General features: G+C 43.0%; 1 protein-coding gene and 1 pseudogene across 6 annotated transcripts in view; one reads left to right on the top strand and one right to left on the bottom strand.

The window, feature by feature from the left end:
• Positions 1-12,189, bottom strand: part of GAK (cyclin G associated kinase) — a 296,935-nt gene that overhangs the window by 143,016 nt on the left and 141,730 nt on the right. For all 6 annotated transcript variants that reach the window (XM_063914275.1, XM_063914274.1, XM_063914276.1 and 3 more), the window contains exons 7-9: positions 5,950-6,039; positions 4,181-4,316; positions 2,959-3,071 (exon numbers count right to left, since the gene is read on the bottom strand). In XM_063914275.1, the coding sequence (XP_063770345.1) occupies positions 2,959-3,071; positions 4,181-4,316; positions 5,950-6,039 (339 nt within the window). The remainder of the gene's footprint in view (positions 1-2,958; positions 3,072-4,180; positions 4,317-5,949; positions 6,040-12,189) is intronic.
• Positions 1,163-1,281, top strand: LOC134941195 (5S ribosomal RNA; annotated as a pseudogene).

Genomic DNA, 12,189 nt, shown 5'->3' with positions numbered 1-12,189 from the left:
CTCGTCTTCCGACATCACCCTTCATTTTCCCGGCTGACCAGAGTGACGGACGTTCTCCAGCATCTGCCTACGCTGTGCGCCTCTTTAGATTCCCCCTTCTCTGAACCGCTAAGCAGCTGATGACCTCCCGCACCCGCCAGGATCACCGGAGTGACGGACGTTCTCCAGCATCTGCCTGCGGTGTGCGCCTCCTCGGATTTCCCCGTCTCTGAACCGCGAAGCAGCTGATGATCTCTAGTACCCGCCAGGGTCACCTTCAGGCCGGCGGCGTCTACACACCTGCTTACCCATCGAGACACCAGGGGCTCCAACCAGCCAGCGGCACTCATTCAAACGAGGCGGTCCACAGGATTATCTAAGGGGTTAATTCACCCTCACACCCAGTGCGGGTAATATCAGCTTTTTTTCACCTTTTCACACGTTTATGTGGTTATAGGGTGCAGATCAGCAGTGGTGGCCCGCTCGGGCTGCATATTTTGATTCTACTTGTTTATATGAACAACTTATCAATTTATTCATTTCTTTCATTTGAATTAGGCTATATTCGCAGCTTCCAGGCAATGAGTTACTCTTTTCAGGACTACCAGTTACACTAATTGATCTTATATCACGATGTAGTACACATTGTATATTTATTAGTAATTTTGCTAGTGATTTAAGCAAACTTCTAAGGTTTTATTCTAATCGGGATAAAACATTGCAATTTGGCTACAATCTCCGTGTTATCTGTTATTGTTTCTTTCATTAGCAACATCTTACAGTTGGATACTTTCATATATTGCTATCGGTTTCCATTTGTCCTTTGTGTCTTTATCTTAGACATCATATACCCAGGCAAATTTTGATTACTACATTATAGCAATTATCAAACTGATGTTTCAATTTATTCCATTATTGCTATAATTACAAGCACTGCTTTCTCATTTCTTCCTGATGTTTCAATTTATTTCATTATTGCTATAATTACAAGCACTGCTTCCTCATTTCTTCCTTTTCTTCATTTCGTGGACTCTCACCATTGATTCAGGGACACGTCCTTGTCTAACATTGGCAGCAGATCCATCTTGTTTCTTCTACCTCTTAGATCTGTCCTGAATAACTATGTAAATTCGTGAACTCTCATCAGTGATTCAAGAGCTTCCAATTATTGTCCATTCATTCTCTCTACTATCATACCACACTGGAAACGCCCGAAGCCGTCTGATCTCGGAAGCTAATCAGTGTTGGGCTGGGTCAGTACTCAAGTGGGTGACCATTGAGGAATACTCAGTTTAGTAGAGCTCATTGGTTTAGCATACACAGTGTCTAACACTGACAGAAGATTCACACTGCTATCTGATTTTCCACCCTACTTTACCTGCAAGTATAACCAGTATCCAGCCTGCATTATTTGTATCAGTTATAAAGGGAACACATAACATTGTTTTGCTTATCGGTAGAACGCACCGTCTAATAATTAACAAACAAACATTCATAATCTTTTCCGTCAGCCGGAATTCAGTCTTCATCTTATATCAGCACTTCATGCTATTTTTGATTATATTATTATCTTTTGACCACTATTTCCTCTATGAACCACTGACTATTTTAATTGTGTTGAATTATTAAAAATTTAACTTTTTATCCATTTTGACTAATTTCTATGTTTATTTCAAATTAAGAGTGCGCCCACAAAAGAATCTTCTTTTCTCCATATTTTCCTATGTTCTCATACTGACTCAGGGTGCACCACCAAACTATATTAGAATTAGAAAACATAGTTTTCTGTAATCATTCTATTTTGGTTTTATATTTTTCTACTTATATTTACTACATCCGGTGTGGTATTCCTTCCCCTTCTTGCTAAGTTTCCATTTGAACCTCTTGAGACGGTGGACCTTAAATGGCTCATGGCCAAGGTCCTGTTTTTACTGGCTATTGTCTCTGCAAGAAGGGTGATGGACTTAGGCACATTGTCCTGTCGGCCACCCTTTCGAATATTTCATCATGACCGGGCAGTTCTTAGAACTTGCACAGGTTATATGCCTAAGGTGGAGTCATCTTTTCACCTTAACCATGAGATCGTGGTTCCGGCCTTTATCTCTTCTGATTTATCCTCTAAGAAGCGGTCTTTGCCTGTGGTACAGGCTCTCCGTATATATGTGGAGAGGACTGCCTCTATCAAGAGGTCAGATTCCCTTTTTGTTTTGTTTGGTTTTCACAAACTTGGCTGGCCTGCGAATAAGCAAAACTTGGCCAGATGGATTAGAATGGTGATTGCACAAGCTTATGCGCCGGCTGGTCTTCCAGCTTCCTGCTGCTATTAATGCCCATACTACTCGGTCTGTTGGACCTTCTTGGGAGGCTCGCCGTAGCGCGTCAGCAGAACAATTGTGCAAGGCAGCTACGTGGTTCTCTGTGAACACGTTTATTAGGTTCTATGCCTTTGATACTTCCGCCTCCCAGGATGCTTCCTTTGGATGCCGGGTTCTCATACCCGCTAAGGCACGTCCCCTCCCTTGAGGAACTGCTTTTGGACATCCCCGGTTTCCCTTTGGAAACCAATGTAACTTGCTGCAGCAAAGGAGAGTTATGGTAGACTTGCCATTGTTAACTCTCTTTCTGCAAGGTACATTGGGTTCCACAGGGCACCCACCCTGACGCACCTAGCTTCTATGGGTTTGTATGGCATTAGCCGCTGGTCCTTCTCCTGTTGTGAGAATGTGGTTCTATGTGACTAACATCTACCTTCTCTTACCTGCTCCTGTATTGGACTGGTTAACGAAACTGAGCTTACAGTGCCTGGAGGCGGGGTTATAGAGGAGGCCCCAAAGCATCCTGGGACAGTCTAAAGTTTTAGCCTGTTGGTGCCTCTGGATCAAGATCCACTCTACACCCCGATGTAACCCTGTGGAACCCAATGTACCTCGCAGAAAAATAGTTAACAATGGTAATTCTACCATAACTCTCCTTATCTACCTCAGTGATTGGAGATTTAGGGTTCACATTTCGTGCTGCAGCAATTTCCTGTAGATGGCCGACCACTTCTGTAATAGTGAGTCTTTCCTCAGGATTCACCTTTAACAAAGACGCTTGAAAAGGAAAGGAATAATAAAAGTTTACTAAAAGAATTTAACATTTATGGTCATTTGGAATCGAATACTCCCACAACTTCATAGTACGCAACCACATATAATTCATAATTTGTGGGCTCCAGTAGTATTTGTGGAAATATTTTTGGACATGCAGCCAATTGAAATAGTTAGGTGTGATGCATTTTTACATTCCCTCATGAGCCACCACTCCCTGCACACTTCTAAAGAGGGGAGTACTCCATATTTGGTGGGAGTGTTCTGGTATTACTATTTTGGGAGCAAGTATTTACATTCTTCCACTCTGTGATGGGACTAGATACTCAGATGGAATCAAGTTTTGAGGGGAGCTGCCACCGCTGTCATGGCCATGTAAAAAGATGTATCTATTCACACAGCAGGGAGAGCCTGCGGGCTGCACAGCATCTTGGAGAATGCTGGGCACGGCTCAGAATTGATGGAAATTGGAGATTGCCGTGAGGCTCAACCTCTTCATCACAAGGCTCCACTCACTTTTCAGCAGAGACCCAGGTCTGACACTCGGTGACTCCTCTGGTTACCAAGATTTAATAACACCAATCTAGCAGATCTGTATTAGTTTTGAACCACCACATGGGGAAAACTAAAGATTTAAAAAAAAAACCTTCTTCTAACCTGTATACAGATTGGCCAATAAACATATATCATCTTTCATAAACTCCCTCTTTATGAAATCATACACAATGAGTAAAAAAATAAACACTATGGGGGAACTCAAGGGTAACAAAAAATGTGATTCAGTCAGAAGACCAGCGCCAGAATTCAGACAGCTGGAATCCTGAGCGTAAATATGCCAGTAAGGGTTGGGGGAGGTTATGATTAGGTTGCAGGAATGGAGGGTTAGGGGTAGGGTTAGTTTAATTGTGTAAAAGTGTCGGGATTATGACAGTCAGGATGCCGCTGCCTGTATTCTGACCGCCGAGATTTAAAAAATAAATAAATTAATAATAAATAAAAAATATTTCCACAAAGCCGACCCTATTCATACAGGTTAAAGCATAGTCCTCTCCATTGTGACTGCAATAAACACCTACATTTCATAGAAATTATACAATTATCTATTTACTTACTAATAAGGTCATGAAAGACAATGTATCTAGTTTCATTTTGTGGTATTGAATATTTTCCATTGACTATACGAAGCTTTGCCCCATCTTCAAAAGGATGTTGTCTGAAGCACAACAAGTACAGAATGCAGCCAAGAGCCTGTAATAAAATAAATGTTAATTATTATTATTATCCTTTATTTATATGGCACCACAAGGGTTCCGCAGCGCCCAATTACATAGTACATAAATAATCAAAACAGGAAAAAAGCAACTTACAGTTGATGACAGTATAGGACAAGTGCAGGGTAAATAAACATAGTTACATCAGCAGATGACCCTGGAATAAGTATCAGGTGGCAGAAGACTGCTGGATGTGGTACAGGTGAAGATTATTAAAGTAAGACAAAGGATAAGCACATGAGGGAAGAGGGCCCTGCTCGTGAGAGCTAACACTCTAATAAATCATGCACTGCTCAAATAATTGTTTGTTTAGTTGTCTGCAAACGAAACACACTGATACAGGACTACTATACAAAGGATGCATAAAAATGTCACTTCAACCCAGCTCACTTCAGCATGGATTTATTGGGGGGTGGGGGTCATGCCAAACAATTATACTGACTCTAAACTGAAGAGGTTCTCATCTGTCATCAAATTCTATGTTTTTATGGTACTTTGGATCAACTGTTTGAGACTTATTAGTGCACTATTTAACTTGGGTAACTTGCTAAACAGCCTGCATGCTTGTTGCAGCAATGGATTTAATAAGTTTGGCAGGGAGGTGGCGGAAGTGACCGAGCTTGATTATATACAATAGTATAGGAAAAAAAACATTTGCTCTTTCCTAAACTAGGGGGATGACACATATTTTTGTTTTCCCAAAAGGTAGTGAAGATTTCATTAACCGGTCTTTAACAATAGATGACCAGACACAGAGATAACAGGTCCTCCTTAAGTGCCCTACACATTGGTCGACCCGCCGCCGAGCTGTCCGACAGCCGATACGGCAGACGGGCGACACGCCGGCGGGGGGGGGGGAAAGGGGGGGGGGGGAAAGAGAGGTGACGGGGTCGACCCGCCGCCGAGCTGTCCGACAGCCGATACGGAGGTGACGGGGGGAAGTTTCTTCACTCCCCCCTACACCCGGCTCCATAGCAGTGCATGCAAATGTGGACAAGATTGTCCATATTGGCCTGCATGCACAAGCGACGAAGCACCAACGATAAACGAGTGCGGGGCCGCGCATCGTTCATCGGTGGTGTTTCCACACCGAATGATATGAACGAGTTCTCGTTCATTAATAAACGAGAACGTTCATATCGTTTAGTGCTATCGGCCAGTGTGTAGAGCCCTTTAGATTGCACAGATAAGTAACCATAAAGATGAACGTATAATACTATAACAAAAAGTAAAATCAAAACAAGCGGAAAAAAAGAAAAAACACTCCCCAAAATATTCTAGATTCATTTAATAAAAAGGTCTGTGCAGTGAAAAAAAGAGCAGCCGTTTCACGTTGTTAACGAACAGTAAAATAATCATATACTGCATATCAGATTAATGGAAGATAAAATATCATTTGTTGGGATGTATAATGCAAAACATAAGTATCCCAAGTCTCCTCCACCCTGTTTATTTATTATTTTACAAAAAGTACATCTCCCTACAAATTAAAAATAAGAACAATGATTCAGAACATAATCACATTTTAAAAAGGTGCACACATATAGAATAAAATGCAACATTATAAAAGACAATACTTTCTACAATAGTCTGCACTCTGTTAACTTTACCCATATATCTTGTTTTTCTCCAATTGGAAAGTTAGAATACAAGTCTATTATTTCTGGAGTTCTATACATTGGTGTCGTGTTTCTTGTCATCTGCAGGGAAGAATAGAAAGATTAACTGTTTTAGTATTTCACAAATAAGCTGATATAGATCTATCTTTACACATACATATATACACAGTCGAACCTGTATGTCACTTATATAGGTTCAAGATGTTTTTGTCTCACAAAGGTTCTCACTTATGCAGGTTCAAACAGTCACTTATAGAGGTGCCTAAATGTTCAAAAAATATTTACATTATGTATTCTAAGTCTCTCTCTGGGCTTCCTCGGCTCTACCCGCAACAACCTCTTTTAGTTTCACTTTCAATATTTTGCTATGCACATGTTGCATGTAGACACGGTGAGATATTTTTTAGTGATTTTGACTATATAGTCAAAATCGCAAAGAAAGTTAGTGCAGATCGCAAGGTCAAAGTCACCTTGCGATCCCAATGCGCAGTCCCGTGAGGTCGGTATCGTAAGCCCAGATAGTCAAAATTGACTTGCCTTCACAGTCTATCTAGTATAAAAGATAGTCAAAATTGACACTTAACCAAAATCGTGCAAAGCCAGTATCACAGGCAGTCATCTTTGCTTGCAATACCGACCTAGTCCCTATCGCATGGTCATAATAGGGGTTTAGCCCGAATCTCACCGTGTATACACACCATTACACTTGCCAGCTTCTGTGGCCTAAATTCTTCCCACTCAGTGGCTCTTTACGAAAGTCATGTGTGAAGGGGAATACCTCTGCAAGTCCAGGTACAGGGTACTTTAGTGGAGTATCACTAATACTGCTTTCACATCACTATACCGGGTCACACTCTTGGAACTTGTGCACGGGTCCTTCCCGGGTGTGACCCGATTGAGACCCCTTTCAGACTGGCGGCACTAAACTCTAAACTGGCAAATTGCCGGGTTGGTGATGTGTGCGGTGTGGAACCTGGAGATTAGATCATCTCCAAGTGCTGCCTGTCCCGCCTATACTGAGAACGGGTCCCAACATCCTTGTCTGAATTAATTACTCTACATAGTTTAGTATCGTCTGCAAAAATTAACACTGTGCTTTCTAGGCCCACTCTTAGGTCCTTAATGAATATGTTAAACAGCAATGGCCTGAGTACTGAACCTTGCGGTATTCCACTGAGCCCTGAGCCCCATTCAGAGAACATCCCATTAATCCCCACTCGCTGTTCCCTGTTGTACAGTCAATTACTCACCCAAGTACAAATAGTGTTTCCTACCCCAAGCTCTCTTAATTTGAAAATTAGTCTCTTATGTGGGACTTTGTCAAAGGCCTTAGCGAATTCCAAAAAGATCACATCCAGTTTAACCTGATCAATATTATCGCTCACTTTCTCGTAGAAGCTTATTAAGTTAGTTTGACATGACCTGTCCTTCACAAAACCATGCTGATTCCTAGTAATAATCTTGGAGGTATCCAAGTATTCTAGTATGCTATCCCTTAATATACCTTCCAGTATTTTCCCCACTATAGATGTCAAACTTACCGGTCTATAGTTACCAGGATGAGTTTTAATAACCTTTTTAAATATTGGGACTACCTCGGCAATACGCCAGTCCTACGGTATCATTCCTGATGTCATTAACTCACTGAAAATCAAATATACGGGTCTCGATAGCTCTGCGTTAAGTTCTATAAGATCCCTGGGGTCAAGCCCATCCGGCCCAGGAGATTTATCTAAATTTTACTTAGTCTCTCCTGGACTACTTCCTCGTTTAACCAAATACTTAGCAATGGGTCGTTATTATAGCTTATGTTGTGCTCTACGCTCGTCAACCCCTTTCACACTGCACCGGACCCGGTAATAATCTGGGAATAACCCTGCATTATTCCCATGTTGAAATACCAGGTCAGGTGACCCAGGAATTTGGGACTTACCCCTTTCACACCGCACATCGACCCGCCAAAATACCAGGTTATTTGTGCAGTGTGAAAGGGGTAATAGAGACTTGTCAAAATCTGAACTAATCCCAGTTACAGAGGTTCCAAAGGCGGTCATCTCATTTCTGGAGTTTAATAAACGGCACTAATCTCACTTAAAAAGAGGTCCTAACAGCGATAGTCTCAGTTATAGAGGTGACTGCGAGGACATGTGTGTACCTACCAAGACTTACTGCATTTACAACAACAAGCCCTGGTTCAACGCCCAGCTCAGGCAACTTCAGCGGGCCAAAGAGGAGGCCTATAGCAGCAGTGACAGAGCACTATACAACCGAACTAGGAACTCTTTGACTAAAAAAATCAGGCTAGCAAAAAAGCGGTTCTTGGACAAGCTGACAAATGATCTCTCCACCAATTACCCCGTATCTGTATGGAAAGGTATTCAATCCATAAACAACTACCAGAAAACATCAAAGTCCACAACCATGTACCAAGACCTAGCAGACGAGCTGAACCACTTTTATTGCAGGTTCACAAAAGAAGTCCCTGCGACCCAAACAATCACCTCTACGATGCTCTAAACACCGATGGCCAACTCCGGGCACTGCAAGTCACCCAAGAAAAGGTGGAGGCACTGTTCAAAAGAGCCAAACCCAGGAAAACTCTGGGTCCTGATGGAGTGTCACCATCTGCCCTGAAAGCATGTGCGGGTCAGCTCACCCCCATATTCACCAAGCTCTTCAACAAATCGCTGGAGCTATAGAAAGTCCCTTCCTGCCTCAAAAGGTCCACTATCGTCCCGGTCCCCAAGAAACCATCTATCACGAACCTGAATGACTACAGGCCGATAGCACTGACGACTGTGGTCATGAAAATGTTTGAGCGTCTGGTTTTTAATCAACTGAAAACTGTGACTGGCCCCCAACTGGACCCCCTACAGTTCGCCTATCGATCGAATCTGTGTGTCGAGGATGCAATCAACCTGGGCCTGCACTACATTCTACAGCACCTAGACATTCCTGGTACCTACGAGAGGGTCCTATTTGTCGATTTCAGCTCGGCCTTCAATACAATCGTCCCCAGCAACCTCCACCCCAAATGACTTCGCCTAGGAGTCCCAGAAGCTACCTGTTCCTGGATAGTAGACTTCCTGACAGATAGGACACAGGTGGTGAAAGCGGGGGAATTCACCTCTCAAGCGTGGTCCATTAGTACAGGGACCCCTCAGGGCTGTGTCCTCTCACCCCTGATCTTCTCCCTGTACACAAATGACTGCACTTCAGGAGGCACAATCATTAAAGATCATCAAATTCGCCGACACCACAGTCATCGGCCTCATCAATGACGGGGACAAATCGGCCTATAGACGGGAAGTAGACCAGTTGGCCCAGTGGTGCAGCCGCAACAACCTTGAGATCAACCCCCTCAAAACTGTCAAGATGATAGTGGACTTCAGGAAGAAGTCAGCTAGCGCACCTCCGCTAACGATTGTGTGGTATCGCTAGTGGACTACTTCAAGTTCCTAGGGACCACAATCTCCCGGGACCTTAAATGGGGGTCCAACGCTGATGCCACTATCGGGGAAAGTGCAGCAAAGGTTGTTCTGCCTCAGTCAACTGAGGAAGTTCAACATCCCACAGAAGCTTCTGCTACTCTTCTACTCCGCAATTGTGGAGTCGGTACTGTGCTCCTCGATACTGGTATGGTACGGCTCCACCAGTGCGAGGGACAGATGCAGGCTCCAAAAGGTGGTCAGAACCGCTGAGAAGATCATCGGGGCAGACCTTCCCTCAGTCCAGGGCCTGCGCCTGTCCATAGCTAAAAAGCGGGCAACTAAGATAGTAAAGAACCAGCTACACCCCGGCCACAGCATGTTTAACTTGCTTCCTTCAGGAAGGCGTTACAGGACTGTCCCCGCAGGGTTCACCAGAAACCTCATCAGTTTCTTTCCCCAAGCGGTCCGCCTGCTGAATTCCTGAACATTAACTGACTAGACGTACATGTAACTCACTTGTGTCCCTACAGTATACCTATCTGTATGACTTTACTTGACCCCTTCCCCCACCTACCTGCTTGTCTGTTACCTACTTGGCTATTGTATAGCAAACCGAACACAAATTCCTAGTGTATGCAAGTATACCTGGCCAATAAAGCGGATTCTGATTAGTCTCAGCTAAAGAGGTTTGACAGTCTCACGAATACCTTTTTCAGACAGAAACGTCTGAAATTCCCGGCATTTCAATGTCGGGTCACTTACCCAGACCCAGCCTGAACCCCCTTTAACACAGAGAAGCAAACTACAGGGTAAAGTAGTTTTACCTGGTAATTTGCAGATCAACACAGGTATTCTTCTGCGTGAAAAGGTCAACCCGGATCGAAATTCCCGTGTCTCCGACCCTGGTAAATTCCTGGTTCGAAGTCCCGGGAATTTCAACCGAGGCTGACCCTTTCACACAGAAAACCCTGGTTGACCTGGCAAATTCCCGGGTAGAAACCTCTGTGTGAAAGGAGTATAACAGTATAATTAGTCCCAGTAATATAGGTTTTCCACTTATCCAGGTTTGACATACATATACACATACAGTCAGGTCCATAAATATTGGGACATCGACACAATTCTCATATTTTGGGCTCTATACACCACCACAATGGATTTGAAATGAAACAAACAAGATGTGCTTTAACTGCAGACTTTCCGCTTTAATTTGAGGGTATTTACATCCAAATCAGGTGAACGGTGTAGGAATTACAACGGTTTCTATATGTGCCTCCCACTTTTTAAGGGACCAAAAGTAACGGGACAAACTAAACAATCCTAAATCAAGCTTTCACTTTTTAATACTTTGCTGCAAATCCTGCAGTCAATTACAGCCTGAAGTCTGGAACGCATAGACATCACTAGACGCTGGGTTTCATCCCTGGTGATGCTCTGCCAGGCCTCTACTGCAAATGTCTTCAGTTCCTCCTTGTTCTTAGGGCATTTTCCCTTCACTTTTGTCTTCATCAAGTGAAATGCATGCTCAATCGGATTCAGGTCAGGTGTTTGACTTGGACATTGCATAACATTCCACTTATTTGCCTTAAAAAACTCTTTGGTTGCTTTCGCAGTATGCTTCGGGTCATTGTCCATCTGCACTGTGAAGCGCCGTCCAATGAGTTCTGAAGCATTTGACTGAATATGAGCAGATAATATTGCCCGGAACACTTCAGAATTCATCCTGCTGCTTTTGTCAGCAGTCACATTATCAATAAATACAAGGGAACCAGTTCCACTGGCAGCCATACATGCCCATGCCATGACACTACCACCACCATGCTTCACTGATGAGGTGGTATGTTTTGGATCATGAGCAGTTCCTTTCCTTCTCCATATTCTTCTCTTCCCATCGCTCTGGTACAAGTTGATCTTTGTCTCATCTGTCTATAGGATGTTGTTCCAGAAATGTAAAGGCTTTTTAAGATGTTGTTTGGCAAACTCTAATCTGGACATCCTGTTTTTGTGGCTTACCAATGGTATACATCTTGTGGTGAACCCTCTATATTCACTCTTGTAAAGTCTTCTCTTGATTGTTGACTTAACATATACACCTACCATCTGAAGAGTGTTCTTGATCTGGGCAACTGTTGTGAAGGGGTTTGTCTTCACCAGGGAAATAATTCTTCTGTCATCCACTACAATTGTTTTCCGTCGTCTTCTGGGTCTTTTGGTGTTGCTGAGCTCTCCGGTGCGTTCTTTCTTTTTAAGTATGTTCCAAACAGTTGATCTGGCCATACCTAATGTTTTTGCTATCTCTCTGATGGGTTTGTTTTGATTTTTCAGCCTAATGATGGCTTGCTTCCCTGATAGTGGCAGCTCTTTGGATCTCATATTGAGAGTCGACAGCAACAGATTCCAAATGCAAATGTCCCACCTGGAATCTACTCCAGACTTTTTACCTGCTTAATTGATGATGAAATAACGAGGGAATAGCCCACTCCTGTCCATGAAATAGCTTTTGAGTCGATTGCCCCATTAATTTTGGTCCCCTAAAAAGTGGGAGGCACATATAGAAACCGTTGTAATTCCTACACCGTTCACCTGATTTGGATGTAAATACCCTCAAATTAAAGCGGAAAGTCTGCAGTTAAAGCACATCTTGTTTGTTTCATTTCAAATCCATTTTGGTGGTGTATAGAGCCCAAAATATGAGAATTATGTTGATGTCCCAATATTTATGGACCTGGCTGTATATCAAGAATTTCATAGGACAGGAAAAATAAAAAAAGGTATTATAATTGTTACTGTTAATGTATTA

This window comes from Pseudophryne corroboree, chromosome 1, assembly GCF_028390025.1.
Source record: "Pseudophryne corroboree isolate aPseCor3 chromosome 1, aPseCor3.hap2, whole genome shotgun sequence".
NCBI lineage: Eukaryota > Metazoa > Chordata > Amphibia > Anura > Myobatrachidae > Pseudophryne > Pseudophryne corroboree.
Note: the sequence above shows the minus strand (reverse complement) of the source record. Positions and strands in the feature narration are given on the sequence as shown.